This window comes from Bison bison, unplaced genomic scaffold (assembly GCF_000754665.1).
Source record: "Bison bison bison isolate TAMUID 2011002044 unplaced genomic scaffold, Bison_UMD1.0 scf7180017864268, whole genome shotgun sequence".
Taxonomy (NCBI): Eukaryota; Metazoa; Chordata; class Mammalia; order Artiodactyla; family Bovidae; genus Bison; species Bison bison.
In genome coordinates, this window is record NW_011494840.1 from 1,453,385 (window position 1) to 1,473,642 (window position 20,258).

At 37.8% G+C, this 20,258-nt stretch overlaps 1 protein-coding gene across 1 annotated transcript in view; it reads left to right on the plus strand.

The window, feature by feature from the left end:
* LMBRD1 (LMBR1 domain containing 1) overlaps window positions 1–20,258 on the plus strand; it is a 132,623-nt gene that overhangs the window by 101,882 nt on the left and 10,483 nt on the right. Inside the window, exons 12-14 of the mRNA XM_010848503.1 lie at window positions 77–181; window positions 2,276–2,425; window positions 3,713–3,791. Of these exons, the coding sequence (XP_010846805.1) occupies window positions 77–181; window positions 2,276–2,425; window positions 3,713–3,791 (334 nt within the window). The remainder of the gene's footprint in view (window positions 1–76; window positions 182–2,275; window positions 2,426–3,712; window positions 3,792–20,258) is intronic.

Here is a 20,258-nt window from a genome sequence, read left to right on the forward strand (position 1 = left end):
TGACTTAATTGTATTCAATGCATGACTCCTGGAGCCCTTATTGTTTGTGTATTAAGTTTAATTTTCTCTTTTTCAGGTGTTCCCTCTGGATTATATTCTTATAACAATTATTATTATGTACTTTATTTTTACTTCAATGGCGGGGATTCGAAATATTGGCATATGGTTCTTTTGGATTAGAGTGAGTATATGTTATAATATTTTTTTATTTTTTCCATCATTTTGTATATATCCTCCATTATTGCAAATTATCGTAGATTTATAATACAGGAGTTATAAATATCTTAATACCAAAATGGTGGAAGTTCTGGCCTTTTCACTTTATGTTAACATAAAAGTGCTCTTTGTCTAGAGAGTGCATGCTCAGTTGTGTTCAGCTCTTTGTAACTTCATGTACTGTAGCCCGCAAGTCTTCTCGGTCCATGGGATTATCCCACCATGAATACTGGAGTGGATTGCCATTTCCTCTTTCAGGGGATCTTCCTGACCCAAGGATCGAACCTGCGTCTCCTGCGTTGGCAGATGAATTCTTTACTGCTGGGTCACCTGGGAAGCCCCTTTGTCTAAAGCTGCAGTTCTTAAACGGGGGCAGTTTTGCCCTCCTGGTATACTTGGCAAAGTCTGGAGATGTTTTCAGTTGTTATAACTAGGAAGCACTACTGGCATCTGGTGGGTGGAGAGCAGGGAATCGGGGCAGCGTCCTGTGTTGCACAGGCAGCCCCGCAACAAAGACTTGCTTATCCAGCCCAAAATGTCAGCAGTGCTGAGGCTGAAAGCCGTGGTTTAGAATTTCTGTTAGTTTCCTTAGTGTTTGGCTGTAGCCCAACCGCATTGCAGCACAACTGGATACACTATAGTTCGAAATATGGCCCTGTGACTGGCAGTGAAAGATTCCTGTGCTATTGGAGAAAGGGTTATTTTCTTCTTATTCTCATTTTGATATTAAAATGAGATATATCACTTCATACTTCCAGCTGTGTGTAAAATGCAATTAACTAGAGGCTTGAACTAATGAAAGACTTCCTGCTGTGGAAAATTTTTTAAATCTAACATTGCTTCAGTAACTCAAAAACATCAAGTCTAATATTCCTCTTGGCTTCTCCCTCATGGTTGAGATATGGCTTCTTCAGCCCTCTTTACCCCGTCTGTGTTCTGTGAGGAAGAGGCAGCTAGGAGAAGGGGTGACAGAAGATGTGGCTTTCCCAGAAGTCTCCCACAGACTGCTTTCTTTCTGATGCGTAATGTTTTATCACTACCAGCCACTACTGGGCATAGGGAAGCAGGAAGTGTGCATTTTTAGGTGATCGTGTCCCATCCAGGATTAGAGTCCTGTTATTCTGTATTGTACTATTATATTCAGTCGAGTAATAAAGCAGGGAGGTGCTATCTCGGTCGCTAAAGTGTGCTCTGTCATTGAAATGAGAGGCCTGTCACCAAGCTTCTTGTATCTGCTCCCACGTTTCAGTTTCCATCCATGCATACAGGATGCACATGGAAATAGCTATAGTCAGATGGTCATAAATTACCATAAACTAGATGACAGTGTTATAGTTGAGTATAACATGAGGATGGGTTTCCCAGATGGTGCAGTTGATAAAGAATCTGCCTACCAATGCAGGAGACACAAGAGACACAGGTTCGATCCCTGGGTCAAGAAGGTACCCTGGAGGAGGAAATGGCAGTCCACTGCAGTATTCTTGCCTGGGACATCCCATGGACAGAGGAGCCTAGCAGACACAACTCAGCAGGCGCGTGGGTGCATGTGCGCATGCACACGCGTGCACACACACACAATATGAGGCTATCATGAGTATTTCGTAGAAATGAGTATTTAAAACATGACATGTCTGTCCTTGTGCAATAATATATAGAAAACTATAAATGTATTACTAATACTTAGAGTTTAAACTCACTCTTTTAACCTGTAGATAGAATTAGACATAGTTCACCATTCTTAGCTCTATGAATTTCTAACAGATGCTGTTACATAATAAGTTTAGAAGATTCTTTGAAACAAACCATGAAAATACTAATTTATTTCTCTAGGTCTTGAGTTTTTAAAATAAACATGAATCTGAATCTAAAAGCTTTACAGGGAAAGAATTGTCTTTGTTATTCTTATAGTTATCTGGAAAGATTAAGAAATCTTAGTATTTATTTTGGAAAAAGAATTGGTGGGTTGAACTGCATGCATTGCCCCTAACAAATGAGCAAGACCCAGTGCCTTCACGTAAAACGTATTGCTGAAATAGCGTCACTGTGTTTCTCCTTCCAGTTGTACAAAATCAGAAGAGGTAGGACCAGGCCCCAGGCGCTCTTATTTCTCTGCATGATACTTCTGCTTATTGTCCTTCACACTAGCTACATGATTTATAGTCTTGCTCCCCAGTATGTTATGTATGGAAGCCAAAACTACTTAATAGAGGTAAGTACAAACATTTAAAAAAGTCATTATTTTGACATTTTAAACATAGTAATATCTAGAACCAAATTCTAATTTGTGAAAGGCTAGCATAAAATATTAGCTCATCAAATTAAATTTAATACTGCTAAAACTAGTTTTACATTCCATTTTTGGGCATATTTACATTTGTTTCATACAAATTCTTTTTAAAAATAACACTGAATTTCATAATAGTTGTTCCTTAAATGGATCCCATGCTGCCAAACTGCTGAGCTTTATCTTAGCACTTTACTAGAACTCATAATATTTACTTTAAAGTAATATTTTAAGTAAGTTTATTAAGATGGCACCCCAAAACGTTTTGGTGAGCAAAGAGCAAAAAACGTCTGCTCGTTGGTACCATGAGTCCCACAGAAGAGACTTAAATGTTTTATTTGTGGGTAATTACGCTTTCTCATATCCTGATGGGGATCCTCTTACCTGTTACACTGATTCCTTGGTGTTATCTTTCAAAAGCCACCTGTGATTCTTAGTTGTATCTGGAGAGATAGTTTGAATATTTTGAAAGTTTAAAATATTTTGATGATATCTAATTTGGCCTTTATTTAGTTTCCTTTTCCTAAAATATCTCTTGCTCTGCTTTCTAATAGTTCGAATCAAATCGGTGTTTTAGGGCCCAGTTCAAGCCTTACTTTAATGGAATCTTTCATTATTAACCCATTCTGCCCAGATCATCCCTTTTTCATCCTTCATTCTTTCTTTAACATGTGATTAGTAGTTAGTTCATTGAGAAATATCAGTAGTGTCAGTGGACCAGAGATGGGACACACATCACAGCAGATACACAGGTGACCCAAGTTTGGGAAACACACTGCTAAAAGATCACCTTAGTCATTCTTCTCGTTTCTTATACCTTTTATTATCTTCTTGCCTTATCCCCTGCACCTAGTTCTTGGGCTCATGTTATGAAACATTCTTCTATGAATGGATGAAATAAGATCATGCTTTTGCATGGATAAATGGTATTCTCTTCTTGTTCCACAGTGGAAAACCAAGGGCTGTTTTCTCTGGGCAGAAGCTCCATTGATTAACACAGGGCCTAAACATTGTTGCAGGAAAGCCTTAATGTCAAGTTTACCATGAATCTTTTTATTCTAATTGAAATTTTACATAAAATTTACATTTTAGAATATTAGCCAAATGTGGTTTAATAGAAAACAGGGTATAAAGTTCATAATGTGTCACTTTTTAATCAAAATATATATGTTAATATACTATTTACATTTTAACTGTATCTTCATTTTTTAGAGCAATATGACTTACAATGACCATAGAGGCAATTCATCCCTTTCTGTGCCAAAGAGATGTGATGCAGATGCCCCTGAAGGTAAAGCAGCTTGTTTCAACCTTTCTTAGAATTTATAACTGTGTAAGAAAAGATTTGTTTTGAATTATGGTGTCTTAAGCATCTGATACCTTTGTTTTCATATGTGGTGACAAAAGGAACTTTGTTAAGAAGAAATTGGTCTCTTCAATAGAACTTCTTGGTGATATAATGATTTCCATTAGGGAGAGGATCATTATAAATTAGTTACCCTTGAAGAACAAAATGTGGTTATTATTTACCATACTTACTGGTATAATAAGAAATCATTCTTAAATGCCTTTTTTGTTGTTGTTTTAAAAAATTCAAGAGACTTTTGGTAGAATCTGTCACTTTTAGGACTGAGAACAAAAGTGCCTATGACCTAGAACAGCTTTTAACCCATCCAGCTCTGGTCACTTTAGTTAATAAAATAATGATAAAGTTAATGATGACAGCAGTTAATGTTTAAGAATGTGTAATTGTGAGCCAGACATTATAAGTTTTTCCTGTGTATTCTGACAAAAGCTCTGAGATCCTGTGCTCTTCATCTCTGTGAATTTTGAGAGGGTCTTTTTTTTTTTTTTTTCTGTCTTCTGTTTGCTAAGATGTATTTTTTTTCCTTGTTACTATTATAGCATTCTTTCCTGATTAAGGATTCCAGATTTATTCTTTCAAGATATGCAAAAACTTTTTTCTACTTTTGCCTTCAAAATGCTTTTATTCCAAAGTAAAGTAATGTGTTAGATATATTTCTTGATAAGTCATTGAGGGGTTCCATTATGAAAAAGATAAATTTGGAGTGCTTTAGCAGAGTCAGCTCTAGACTGTTGTGGAGTAACGGGAATAGGTACAGAACGCTGGATGGCCCGGTAAGGCAGCAGTGAGCTCTACCTGGAGGTCACTGTGGGCTCGTCAGAAAGAAGGGCTTCAGACAGGGGATGGCAGGGCTGCCTCTCCAGGTGAGAGGGGAATCCAGGGAAGGCTGCTGCAGGCGGAGGAACACAGCGTACACATCAAGTTCCCTTCGACCGTACAGTTTTGTGTTCAGACAGTTTAAAACCATTATTGTTGTTTTGTTTTTAATTGTGGAGGTGTAAGGGGTTGGAGGAAAGAGGAAATGGGGTTGCCAAGTTAGAAGTCAAGTCAGAAAGGTCTGGAAAAGAGCCAATGGATGGTTTTACACAAGAAAGTGGAAACTGTGGTCTGGCTTGTTTTCAGTAACTTAAATTACAGAAGAGAGAGAATGGATTTGAGAAACTGAGACCAGAGCATAGAAACCATTTGGGAGAGGGTGCCAGGAGGAACAGTTTACAGTAATCCAGGAGAGATGGTGAAAGCCTGAAGCAAACAGTGGTCTTAAGAGTGAAATGAACACAGAATTGAGAGAAGACCTCCTTGCTTGGATCTGAAGAGTGGCAGGGGAGGCAGAATATTTTGGAATGGCCTCCAGTTTCTGAGTAATATGGTAAATTTTGGTATCACCAAGGTGAGGTAAAAATAGATACTAAGATTAAAGAAAAAAGTATAGATACTGCTTAGCTGACTTGAGATGGAGATTTCACGGGGAGTTGGATATTTACAGAATGAACTCAGAAGGCAGAGTGTGAGGAGCCTGGAGACCCAGGCAGGCGGATGACAGAACTATGGGGGAGTGAGCGGAAAGAAGAAGGAGAGATGTGGATGCTGGAGGCAAAAACTATGTGAAGTGAATAAAAGGGAATGTAAAGCACTGAAATTCTTCATGGAGCTTGAGAGGGATTGGATGGAAACTAGAGAAGGTATGCAGCATCAGCAGAGAATCTTTTTTTTTCTTTTCTTTTTGAATGAGGAGAGACTTTAGGGATGATGGGATGAATTCATGGAGCAGGAAAAATTGAAGAAAAATATGAGAAAGAATGAATGATGAGCCAGTGTCACCCTGTTCTGGAGGAGACAGTAGTTAGAACATTGAAGAATGCTTTAGGTGGAAGGAAGGATCCTTCTTGCTCTAGATTGCAAGGAAGGAGTCAACAGTGTGAACTCAGATAGTAATTTCTTAGTGAGGGTGAGCAGGAAGTTCTCTGTGATTGTCTCATCTTGCTTTGAGGTGTAATTTCAGTTATTTGCTGAGAATCACGTGGGCCACTGGGCACAAAACTAAAGAAAGGGGCACAAGTTTTGCTAGGTGAACAGAACGTCTGACTGGAGATAAGTTAGTGATAAATGAATATATGCCAAGGGGTGGAGATGAAATTCTCTCTCTGTATTTTTGCTGGATATGTCTGCACAGCTGGTGCCTTTCTCCATCAGAGCCTAGGCTATCTGGGGAGATGATTTGAAGGACTGGAGGAGGATGAGAGTTAGAGACAGAACAGGCTGAGAGTCAGAAATGGAAGAGACCAAGCGCAGAGTCCAGGGTGCAGGGCAAAGACGGGAAGAGACCAAAACTGGGAGGAAAGAACAAGGTCAAGAGATGAGTCAAAACCAAAATCAAGGGAAAGCAAATGTGAAGAAGAAGTAATAGTGAAATGTTTCTGTTATAAATTAATTGACTTAATTTTCCAGGTCTGCTTTGGTAGCTAACAACAAAGACACTTTAGTCCCAGATTTTTAACTTTGAAATGCACACAGCCCCACCCCCACCCCACACACACATCACAAGTAGGGTTGATACGTGAAATGCTTTGGGTTGTCATTTTTTGCTAAGTGAGAACAGAATGAAAAATTACTGTTGGGTTGATTTGTAATTTTTTGAGAGGGCTCTGACCTTGAAGATCTAAATAAGTTCTGTTTCTTAGATTCTTACATTATTGAAACCTTAGCAGAAAAACAGGTCAAACTTTCGAAATCAAGTTGCACTGGTAAAAGGGGCTTTAAAATGCCCCTGTATTGCTGAACTGAATGAATTTGTGTGTTATAGATCAGTAAGCTTTAGTTAAATGATACACTTGGCCATAACTTTTATATGAATCCCATTTGGTATTTTTCTTTTTCAGTCTAGTTTATAGTGGTTTAAGTGACCTCCTTTGAATTGTTAAATATTTTTCTAAAACATTTTAGTTGATTTATGCTTTGAAATGTTACTTTGCAATATAAAACATACCCTTTAGATTTATGGATTTATCTCTCCCAATATTTTGTCTTTGTTCTCTACCAAATCTCTAAATGTCAGATTGCCTGTGCATGCTGGGAAGAGGATGGCAGAAATACAATTGTTATATTTGGGGTGCAGGGTAGTTTTCTTAAGAGAGTAAGAAAAAACAATGATGGACTGTTAGGAGAGCTCTCCCTGCCAGATTCAAAATTAAGCATGCTCTGGGTACTGCCACTCATAAAGGAGATATTTACCCTACTAATTCACATATAAGCAAATGAAAATCATTGTTTTATACATTAAAAATTGTAATAATGGAGAAGAATGAGCAGTTCACCTGAGATTTGACACGTGGGGTGGGGCTAGGGTAAAGTGTGTGGTGAAAGACTGATCGCGCGGTGTCCATTCACTGTGGACTAGGAAACCTCAGCTTGCAAGAAGAAAATCAGTACTTCGTCACTTGTGACATTTTGGTGGGCACTTTGACTAAGGTAGATGATACTGTAATAAAAATACCCCACAAGGCACTTGGTGGCACCTTTGTTACGCACCTATTGCAAGTAATAGTTTTGGAGAACAGTTTTTCAATTTAGAAACAAAAAAGTTATAATTTATTGTGTTGTACTTAAAATTATTTCTCTTGGACTGCAAGGAGATCCAACCAGTCCATCCTAAAGGAGATCAGCCCTGGGTGTTCTTTGGAAGGAATGATGCTAAAGCTGAAACTCCAGTACTTTGGCCACCTCATGTGAAGAGTTGACTCATTGGAAAAGACTCTGATGCTGGGAGGGATTGGGGGGCAAGAGGAGATGGGGACGACAGAGGATGAGATGGCTGGATGGCATCACTAACTCGATGGACTTGCGTCTGAGTGAACTCCGGGAGTTGGTGATGGACAGGGAGGCCTGGCGTGCTGCGATTCATGGGGTGGCAAAGAGTCGGACATGACTGAGCGACTGAACTGAACTGAAAGATAATCTTCCTAGAAAGATGTTAAAGCAGTGATTTTTCTAAAACACACATATATTGATCTCTTACTAATACTGAGTACATTTTAGAGACTTTTTTTCTTAAGTAATATTGCATTCATATATGAGGTTGTCTGGCATTTTTCAAATGTTATAATGTTTGAGAATTAAAAGAGTCATCTAAAAATAGTTAAGGTTTTTTGTGTTTAAAATGATCTCTGAAAGAATAATTTAGCAGAGTTATAAACAATGCCTATCATACCATGTTTACAAAGTTCTCTTAAAGCAACAATTTTTCAAATTTATCCTTTCACATAATGCATTGTTTATAAATTCTAAGTGAGCCACCTGAGCAAATTAGAAATCCATTTTTAGATTTTATATGTAATTATGATGAAAGGACTTTTACATTCTTAGTTTTATGTTTGTTAATTGCTACTTAATCTAATAGATATTAATACATGCACAATTTACATGTTAGTGTGAGTAAAATAGTTAAACACAGAATTATGAAAAATAATACAAACATGCAGAAATATTTGAGTCTGGATAGGAGGATGAATGATCAGTGTGTCTTTGTTGGTCTGGCAGAATAGAGTACTGGGTAGGTTGTCAGAAAGAGAGACAGCATCAGAGACATATACACAGCCCATGCCTTTGGAAAGCAAACAACCTAATGGATTTGGATATGAAAATAAATAATAGTAATAGAAAAGTAAATGGCATACTGTAATGAAATTACAGGCAGAATGCTGTGGGAAGGCAAAGGAGGTAATGGTTTTCCCTACAGTGTAACATTTTAACTGGGCCTCAAAGCGCAAGTGAATCTAAATGAATAAACAAAACAGTGGAGGCTGTACCAAGCAGAGAAGGAACCTGTGTTAATAAAGCATAAAGACAAATTTATTTGGCCTGATATGGAAAAAGTATGTTGTGGCAGGAGCATTGAATGTTTGGGAAATACAGAGAGGGATGAAGCAAGATTGTATCTTTCCAAATGACCATTTTAAAAAAATCTGTGAACCACAAGTTTAATTTCTGCCATCCTGTTTAATTATTTTACCTTTCCTTGACGTGAACTTGTCTTATTTGGACAGTAAAACACCTAGAAATGTGATGATCTGTATAAATAAAGCTTGATTTTTGTGGGATGTTCTGGTTAAGTATATTTGTTAATGTATATAGCCAGCCTTAAAAATCATTAATCTGTGGTTTTAGATTTTAGCATTAGGATATAATTTCACTAGGACAAATGGTTAAGATGACTTAAGTTAACTGACGATGCTAAAATAAAGACTGATGTGTTAAACTAAACTACATGAATTACAAAAAGTTGAACAGATTTAAAATTAAAGAGCTAAAACAGAGTTAAAATTACATATACTAACTACAAAGGGAAAAGTAAGATGATATTGAATAACTAAAGATAATGTTAGAGGAAAATTAATAAAGTAAAACGTGCATACTTTTACTCTAAATACTTACTTTAGAGAGGAGTTGAATGCTAAGTTTTGGAGTAAACAAGCCCATTATCAGGGAGAGCCTCAAAATACATTCTATATAAATAAAATGTATTTACCATGCTGTTTTGCTTTTGTCATTAATAAAAGCAAGTAGACCTGTTTTCTTAGAATTTCAGGTACCTATCCTTCTGCAGACTTTTCTCTGAAATACTACGTCATCTAAGATACTATGTCAGTTTGTGGCTGGAAAGAACCAGCTGTGAGAGCGGGATGATCATGGCATGTTTTCCCTGAGGTCAGCCAGGAGGACTTGATCAGGAAGGGCTGTCTGCTGGCCGGCTCAGAAGAGGGCAGACCTCGGAGACCTGGCGAAAGAGGGTAATCTAGCTAAGGGTTACTTAAGTCAGATCAGCAAGCCACCTGTTCTGATTGATCAGTGTGGGCAAATAGCTCAGCTAATCTTCCGTGAAGCGAAGGCTGAGAACTTTAGGGGCTTGTGTCTGGCTGTTTTGCAGTAAACAAGGGGGTGTCCTAGAGCCTTCTCTATATCATAGGTTGTATCCTTCTTCATACTAAGCCTTCGATACCTGGTGTGTATTTTATACTTAAGGAACATTTTAATTCAACCACTAAATTTTCATTAAGTTAATGTGACCATTTAAGTAAGTTAAAGGTGAAATACAGTTCTACTAAAGTACTGCTTCAGTTTTTAGTTTAAACTAATTAAAAGTATGTAATATTAGAAATTCGTTCCCTAGTCTCAGTAGTCATATGTCAAGTGCTGAAAAGTCGCATGTTTCCAGTGGGTGTTATGTTGGACAGCACAGTCTAGAGCCTGGATGGTTGGTTGGCATCTCATGGGAAACAGAGCTTCTTGCAAAGTGGAGCCCCTCCCTCTCCTGAAGATGGCATCATCACGTGAAGTAAAGTTATTACTTGCAAAAAGTGAAAAGCAAAGTTGACCTTAGTGTCAAGAACAAGGAGAAAGAACCAGATTCCTAAGAAATCGTAGTTGCAGACTAGCACTTTGCAGGTATGCAGGCCAAATGCACGTCAGCAGAGTGAATTTGTTTCACTGCAGTTTCAGACTGGCAGTGCAGTAAATGGTGCAAGTAAGTACAATCCTCACGAGAGGACATACCTTAATTCTTGGCTTCACAGAATTCCCACAAAGGAGCGCAAGTGAAGATGTCAGAGTCAAATATTCAAGCACACAAGAAGACAAAGCACCGCGTATAAGAGAGCGAACAGAAGTAGCAGACAGCAGAGGAAGACCTGCCAAGCTCTGATCCTGGAACTATCAACACAGATTATGAAACAGTTAACTATGATGAAAGAAATAAGACCAGATCAACATACCGCAGATGACAGCAAAGTATTAAAGAAAGAATGAATGAAACCCTAGCAAATTTATAAATGGACGAAATGCAGTGTTTGAAAATGAACATACAGTAATTGAAATTAAACTCAGTGTAGCAAACTACAAGAGTAAAACCACAACAAGGCATCTCCACTTATCGTTCATTAACTATGGGAGGAGGAGGGGTAGCTGAGGTAGCTCATCTCAGAGGAAAATGGGCACAAGCCCCGCCAGGTAAATAGATGGACACCATCCAGCACGGCCTGTACCTCCAGACATGACTGCCTGGGACGATCAGAGAACGGGGCTCAGATCATGAGGAAACAGAACCCAGACCCAGCCTGACGGCTGACAGCCATGATGTAAAAGCGGTGCTTTAGATCCATCAGTGTCATCAGAGACCAGAGGCTGAGGGGCTCACAGGTTCAGGGAAGTAAAGAGACATCTCAAGTGAGTGTGATATGTGGTCCTGGATTTGGTCCTGCCCTTAAGGGATGAATGTTCTAGGAAGAATACACTCAGATAAATAACATGTTGCAGTATGGACCATAGGGCCAATTATAAAAAATACAATATCAGTATTAAAAGTCTTAAATTTAATAGCTCTTCTCTGGTTAGGTAAGAGAAGGTCCATCTTGTAAAAAATGCTGTGTTAAGTGGCTAAATTGAATAATGTATGGTTCAGAAAACAGAAGTAAATATGTTGAGAAAAAGATAAAAGAGAGGGGAAAAAAATGAGGCCCACTATATACCATCAGATGGCTGTTGTTACTGCTCAGTCGCTATGTCATGTGCTACTTGCAGCCCCAAGGACTGCATCATGCCAAGCTTCCCTGTCCTTCACCATCTCTGGGGGGTTGTTCAGACTCATGTCCATTGGGTTGGTGGTGCCATCTAACCATCTCATCCTCTTTTGTCCCCTTCTCCTCCTGCCTTCAATCTTTCCCAGCATCAGGGTCTTTTCTAATGGCCCCTTAGGTGGCCAAAGTAATGGAGCATCAGCTTCAGCATCAGTCCTTCTAATGAATATTCAGGGTTGATTTCCTTTAGAATTAACTAGTTTGATCTCCTTGCAGTCCAAGGGACTCTGAAGAGTCTTCTCCAATGCCACAGTTCAAAAGCATTAATTCTTTGGTGCTCTTTATAGTCCAACTCTCACATCCATACATGAGTACTGGAAAAAGCACAGCTTTGACTAGACAGACCTGTGTCACCAAAGTAATGTCTCTACTTTTTAGTATGCTGTCTAGGTTTAATAGCTTTTCTTCCCGAGCAGAATTTAATGCTTTTAATTTCATGGCTGCAGTCACCATCTGCAGTGATTTTTGGAGCCCAAGAAAATAAAGTCTCTCACTGTTTCCATTGTTTCCCCGTCTATTTGCCATGAAGTGATGGGACCAGATGCCATGATCTTTGTTTTCTGAATGTTGAGTTTTAAGCCAGCTTTTTCACTGTCCTCTTTCACTTTCATCAAGAGGCTCTTTAGTTCCTCTTTGCTTTGTGCTGTAAGGGTGGTATCATCTGCATGTCTGAGGTTATTGGCATTTCTCCCGGCAATCTTGATTCCAGCTTGTGCTTCATCCAGCCCAGCATTTTGCATAATGTACTCTGCATGTAAGTTTAATAAGCAATGTAATAATATACAGCCTTGACATATTCCTTTCCCAATTTGGAACCAGTCTGTTTTTCCATGTCTGGTTCTAATGGTTGCTTCTTGACCTGCATACAGATTTCTCAGGAGGAATGTCAGGTGGTCTGGTATTCCCATCTTTTTAAGAATTTTCCAGAGTTTTTGTGACCCACACAGTCAAAGGCTTTGGTGTAGTCAATCAATTAAGTAGAAATAGATGTTTTTCTGGAACTCTGTTGCTTTTTCTGTGATCCAACATATGTTGGCGGTTTGATCTCTAGTTCCTCTGCCTTTTCTAAATCCAACTTCAACATCTGGAACTTCACAGTTCATGTAATGAAGCCTAGCTTAGAGAATATTGAGAATTGCTTTGCTAACGTGTGAGAAGAGTGCAATTGTGCAGTAGTTTGAGCATTCTTTGGCATTGCCTTTCTTTGGGATTGGAATGAAAACTGACCTTTTCCATTCTGTGGCCATTGCTGAGTTTTCCAAATTTGCTGGCATATTGAGTGTGGCACTTTCACAGCATCATCTTTTAGGACTTGAAGTAGCTCAACTGGAATTCCATCACCTCCACTAGCTTTGTTCATAAAGATGCTTCCTAAAGCCCACTTGAGTTTGCACTCTAAGATGTCTGGCTCTAGGTGAGTGATCACACCATCGTGGTTATCTGGGTCATTAAGATCTTTTTTGTATAGTTTTTCTATGTATTCTTGCCACCTCCTCTTAATATCTTCTTCTGTTAAGTCCATATGGTTTCTGTCTTTAATTATGCCCATATTCACATAAAATGTTCCCTTGGTATCTAATTTTCTTGAAGAGATCTCTAGTCTTTCCCATTCTTTTGTTTTCCTCTATGTCTTTGCATTGTTTACTTAGGAAGGCTTTCTTATCTCTCCTTGATATTCTTTGGAACTCTGCCTTCAGAGAGGTATAGCTTTCGTTTTCTCCTTTGCCTTTCAGTATTCTAAAAGCTGACAGTACCAAATGCAGGCCAGGATATGGAATTACTGAAGATAACCACTTCTAATTACCTTTTTAGTAGAGTTATAATTATATTATTTATATAATTATACGTTAATTACATCCTTTTATGGAAAAGGAAATGGCAACCCTCTGCTGTATTCTTGTTTGGAAAATCCAGTGAACAGGTGAGCCTGTCTGGCTACAGTCCATAGGGTCATATAGAGTCAGACAGGACTGAAGTGACTTCATGCATACATCCTTTTAAAAATTTACACTTCTATTAATATATGTTATTTTTCTTAAATTCCAAAAATTTAAATTATATGCACAGTGAGTGTTTCAGCATGATGTATTTTGTCCCACAAAATGACAGGAACATATTTTGAACATAAGAATTAGTGAATATAATGTATGCTATGTGGTAACTCCCTAGCAATTTAGACTAAAAGGTATATCTTCTTGTGAAAGTGAGTTGATCTTTTGTGTGTAATTTCAATTTTGAATCTGCTAAAAATCATTCATCTCTCACATTTTCCTGTCATTTCTGATATAAATCGTTAGCATCAAATAAACCTTGATTTAATTATAGACATATTCAGTTGTAGAAAATGAGTCATTCTTTGACTTGGTTTATAGAATGTATTCCGTTTGAGGTTCTGTAAAAGGATAGTTTAAATCCACAAAGAACATATTAAAAACTCTTCAGAAATTAAACCTCTAAAAGTGCATAGTACTTTAAAGCTTGTTGAATTTTTTCATATTTTAAATAACCCACCAATTTAAAGATGATATTCTGTATTTGGTGATACAGTTCAACTTAAACAATTCAAGATATTCTTATAAAGTTCTCACTTATTTTTAAAGATAGAGCAACTTCCACACTTTCTTATGCGAAGCATTTGCTTTGAAAACTATGAGCTAAAACAGGATATTCTAATCAAAATTGTTTCTTATGATAGTGTCAGAAACCTAGCACTTTCTTTCTGGATATTTTCCATATGTACTCTAACTCCAACATTTTATCTATTCCAGAGCATTCTATTGTAACAATTCGTAGTAGACCATCTAAAGTCTTAATGGTTCCCAAATGTTGCTCAATAAGTTTTAAAAGCTTTTGAATCCCATAAAATGTGAGGAACTGACACCAATATCGCGTTGCTGATGCTCAGCAGACACACAGACACGTACCTCTGCCCTCGGGTTAAACACCGCTGAGGACAGACCAAGTGGCTGACGGTCCTGACTGAAACAGCTCCAGTAGCCTCCTTACCAAGACAGGTGGCCTCAGAAGGCTTGCTTTGAGACTTGTCATTTCACTGCATCCACCAACGTAAAACTTGTGTCATAAGCGTAGCCCAAATGTAGTTCTCCACCTTTTACGACCTCGATTAAAGTGGCCCAGCCCAGGCCCTTAAACCTTGTAGATACTCTTTGCCTTTCCCCTTCTTATTCTCCCTCACAGTATTTAGTCTAATAAATATAGTTTTACTAAATGGATGAGGTTTTCTAAGTCGTGTTTTGGAGTGTTGACAGTTGACAATAAATAAGCCTAGTGATGCTGGATAATTTAAGGGGGATTTAATAATTTAATCAGTAAATTAAGAATCTTAGGTTTCTGTTTCTGCTTTCTAACTACCATCTGGTTTACATATAACGAAATGCGTGTCCTGCCAACCTCTCAAACCTCAGTTCCAAGGCTGAGCTCCTCTCCTTCTTTCTTCCATTTAGCTTTTCCACATGTGACTCTCATGTCATAGGGTAGGAAAAGTTGTCTTGTGCCTTTTGTGTGCCCTCAACTATTTATTTACTCAGAAATCTGAAATCTTATTTGCATTTTGTTACTTTTCCAATACTAACCATTTTCTACATTCCACCAAGATTAGATGAGAAATAGCAAACTATACCCATCAGTGAGGATACTTGAAATACATTACATACAGTGTAATAATACAGCTTTGTATGTTTTCACAGAAAAATATTCACCACATGATGATAGTGGAAGACTGTATATATTATCTCATGTTTTATGTTTTGTGCATAAATAGTGTAAAAGTCAAGCTGCAACTTTACAGGGATGGTCCAATATATGCAGATCAATCCATACGATACACAGCACATTAAGGAAAGACCGAAATCACACGAGCATCTCAGTAGACACAGAAAAAGCCTTTGACAAAATTCAGCATCCATTTATGATAAAAATTCTTAGCATAATGGATATAGAGGGAACATATCTCAGCATAATGAAAGCTGTTTACAACCAACACAATACTCAGTGGTAAAGCTGAAAGCCTTTGTGCTAAAATCTGGTGCAAGACAAGGATACTCACTCTCACCTCTTCTATTCAACATAGTATCCTATGTTGAATAGTATCCATAGTATCCTAGGAAATCCTAACAGCAGTCAGACAAGAGAAAGAAAGAAAAAAGGGATCCAGATTGGAAAGGAAGAGGCAAGATTGTCATTATATGCATATGGCATGATACTATGTATAAAAAACCCTCAAGTCTCCACACAGAAACTACTTGAACTGATAAATGAATTCAGCAAGGTAGCAGGATACAAGATTAATATAAAGAAGTCGGTTGCATTTCTTTACACTAATAATGAAATAACAGAAAAGGAATGTAGAAAAATATTACCTTTTAATATCGCATCCTCAGAAATAAAATACTTAGAGTTAAACCTGACCAAGAAGGTGAAAGACATATGCCAAGAACTATAAAAATGTTAATAAAGGAAATTGAAGATGATTCAGAGTTTGGAAAGATATCCCATGCTTTTGGCTTGGAAGAATTAATATTGTTAAAATGACCATACTGCCCAGAGCAATCTACAGATTTAATGCAATCCCTATCAAATTACCCTGGATTTTTTTCACAGAGCTACAACAAATAATCCTAAAATTTATATGGAAACATAGAAGACCCAGAATTGCCAGAGCAATCCAGAAGAAAAAGAAGAAAGCAGGAGGCATAACCTGTCCAGACTTCAAATACTACAAAGCTACAGTAATCCAAATAGCTTGGTACTGGCACAAAAGCAGGCATGTGGATCAATGAATCAGAGCAGAGAGCCCAGAAATAAGCCCACACACGTACAGTCAGTCAGTCTTTGACAGAACAGACAAGGATCTTCAATGGAGAAAACGATGGTCTCTTTAGCAAGCGGTGCTGGGAAAGTTGGGCGTGCGTGTGTGCTCAGTCACTAAGTTTAGCTGCATATAAATCAATAAAGTTAGACACAGCCTCACACCATACACAAAAATAAACTCAAAATGAGTTAAAGACTTAAGCATAAGACATAACAACAAAAAACTCCTAAAAGAAAACATCAGCAAAACATTCTCTGACATAAATCATACCAGTGTCGTCTTAGGTCAGTCTCCCAAGCAATCAAAATAAGAACAAAAATAGACAAATGGGACCTCGTCAGACTTCCAAGCTTTTGCACAGCAAAGGAAACCATAAACAAAATGAAAAGACAACCTATAGAATAGAAAATATTTGCAAATAATGTGACCAATAAGGCATTAATTTCCAGTATACACAAACAGCTCATACAGTTCAACAACTAAACAAACCAATTAAAAAGTGAGCAGAAGACCTGAATACACATCTCTCCAAAGAAGACATGCAGATGGCCAATGCACATGAAAAGATGTTCAGCATCGCTAATTATTAGAGAAATGCAAATCAGAACTACAAATAAGGTATCACCTCACAACTATCAGAATGTCCATCACTGAAAATTTTACAAATAGCAAATGCTGGAGAGAGTGTGGATAAAAGAGAACCCTCTTGCACTGTTGGTAAAGATGCTATGGAGGAGAGTAAGTAAGTTCCTCAGAAAACTAAAATTAGAGTTAGCATATGATCCAGCAATCCTAGTCATGGGGATATATCCAGATGAAACTATAATTCAAAAAGATACATGGACTTCTACGTTCATAGCAGCACTATTCACAACAGCCAAGACGTGGGAACAACCTAAATGTCCGTCAGCAGAGGAATGGATAAAGAAGATGTGGTGCCCGTGTACAATGGAATACTGCTAGCCATAAAAATAATGAAATACTGCCATTTGCAGCAACATTGATGCAAACTAGAGATTATCATACTAAGTGAAGTAAGAAAGAAGACGGCAAATACTATATGATATCATTTAGATTTGGCGTATAAAATATAACACAGGTGAACCTGTCTACAAAACGGAAACAGACTCAGGGACATGGTTACCATGGACCGGGGAAGTTTGGGGAGGGATGAATTGAGAGGTTGGGATTAGCAGATGTAAGCTATTATATACAGAATAATAAACAACAAGGTTCTGCTGTATTTTGTTATTGTTCAGTTGCTAAATTTTGTCTTACTCTTTGCAACTCCATGGACTGTAGCATACTAGGCTTCCCTGTCCTTCACTGTCTCCTAGAGTTTGCTCAGATTCATGTTCGTTGAGTCGGTGATGCCATCCAAACATCTCATCCTTGGTTGCCCTCTTCCTGCCCTCAGTCTTTCCCAGCATCAGGGTCTTTTCCACTGAGTTGGCACTTCATGTCAGGTGGCCAAAGTAGTGTAACTTCAGCTTCTGTATAGCACAGGGAACTCTATTCAATATCTTATGATAAAACAAAATGGAAAAGAATATAAAAAGAATGTGTGCGTGTGTGTGTATATATATATATATATGTATAACTGAGTCACTTCACAGCAGAAATTAGCAATGTAAATCAGCTCTACATCATAAATATATACATATATACATATGTACACACAAACAGCATATAAAAGTCAGGCTGTACCTCAGAGAACAAAATGTGGAATAAGGACAAGAAATAAGTATTCATTGTTTGTTGTTGTTGTTAATAAGTGGCTTTTATTATATAATTAAAGAAAAAAACAATAAGCCTTTTTAAGAATGAAAACAATGACAGTCCAGATAGTGGCATGCATCTGTCTGCCCAGTAACTGTTGGTTGTAGAGAAGACCTTTTTCCTTCCAGTTTGTTGAAAAGTGGCAGTGGAGAGGGTAGTTTCTGAGACTTGGAAAAAATGTAATTTTCAAAATCTTAGTATCATTTTTTTCCTGGAATATGAAATGTTTCTTTCTACTTATACTTGGTTCCAGGAAATTTTGTTTAGAAGTCCAGGTGACTAAGCAATATACATTATCACTAACAATGGATTCAGGTGATTTTTTGTTTTTCCATCTATACTTTACCTCTAAGCAAAAAAAGAGAAAAATGTGTTTTGCAGGAAAGACTTATTTCTGTTTAAAACCAATTTCATTAGAGGAGTTACTATACTAGTTTACACTTGATGTTTGATGTATAGTTTTAAATAAAAAGTTCATTTTAAGGAAAGCTAGTTTTGACAGGCTGAAATGAAGCTGGTCAAGGAGTTTCATTAGAACCTTAGCCATATGGCCTGAGGTTAAGAATGGACACTGATGCTCTGAGATGACAGTATTTGTTAATGTCTCTTGTGGTGCTGAGTGCCCAAGTGGGTGATCTATAAACATAGTTTGAAATGAAAATGGTACCAAACTCTTCCTTTGTGGATTTAAAAGACAGGTTTGAATATGGACTTCAGATTTAATACCTCCTACCTACTTCATATTAAGTGAAGCTAATTAATTTTAGCTCTCTGGAGATTTGTAACAAGAAGATCCAATTTGAGAGAATCTAAGTCATTCTTTCCCTCTGACTCAAGTACATGGAGCAGTGGCCTTTAAAAATACTACGTGGTCTTTTTGTCTTATACTCTGCACATTTGGAGGGAGGGGACAAGATAGTTTAGAACAGTTAGATTTAGTCTAAAGATGAGGATAAATGAGGTCACCTAGAATTATAATAGTTTTGATAGGCTTATTTAGAATGCTATCCTATTTATTTAAGGAATACAAAATTAATAACAGCCTTTGCAATTTAAACACATTTGGAAGATATTGATATATCAGTTTTCATAATAGTGAGAATCACAGTCCTGTGTGTCTTAAAATTCATGTAAGATTTATAAATGTCTAAGTTTCCAAGATTCTATTTGCTGTTGTTGTACAGTTGGTCAGTTGTGTCCAGTTCTTTGCGACCCCATGGACTGCAGCATACCAGGCTTCCCTGTCCTTCACTATCTCCCGGAGTTTGTTCAAACTCAAGTCCATTGAGTCAGTGATGCCATCCAACCATCTCATCCTCTTTTGACTCCTTCTCCTCCTGCCCTCCATCTTTCCCAGCATCAGGGTCTTTTCCAATGAATCACCTCTTTGCATCAAGCAGCCAAAGTATTGGAGCTTCAGCATCAGTGCTTCCAGTGAATATTCAGGGTTGATTTCCTTTAGAATTGACTGGTTTGATTTCCATGCTGTCCAAGGGACTCTAGAGAGTCTTCTCCAGCACCACAGTTTAAAAGCATCATTTCTTCAGTGCTCAGCCTTCTTTGTGGTCCCGCTTTCACATCCATACATGACTACTGGAAAAACCATGGCTTTGACTATACAGGCCTTTGTCAGCAAAGTGATGTCTCTGCTTTTTAATATGATGTCTAAGTTTGCCATAGCTTTTCTTCCAAGGAGCAAGTGTCCTTTAATTTCATGGTTGCAGTCACCATCTGCAGTGATGTTGGAGCCCAAGAAAATAGTCTGTCAACTGTTTCCATTTTTTCCCCATCTATTTGCTGTGAAGGGATGTAGCTGGATGCCATAATCTTAGTGGTTTTGAATGTTCAGTTTTAAGTCAACTTTTTCACTTTCCTCCTTCATCTTCATTAAGAGGCTCTTTATTTCCTCTTCACTTTCTGCCATTAGGGTGGTGTCATCTGCATATCTTCAAGTTATTGATATTTCTCCCTGTAATCTTGATTCCAGTTGAGCTTCATCCAGCCCAGCATTTTGCGTGGTGTACTCTGCATAGAAGTTAAATAAGCAGGGTGATAATATACAGCCTTGATCTACTCCTTTTCCTATCTTGAACCAGCGCATTGTTCCGTATTCTAACTGTTGCTTCTTGACCTGCATACAGGTTTCTCAGGAGG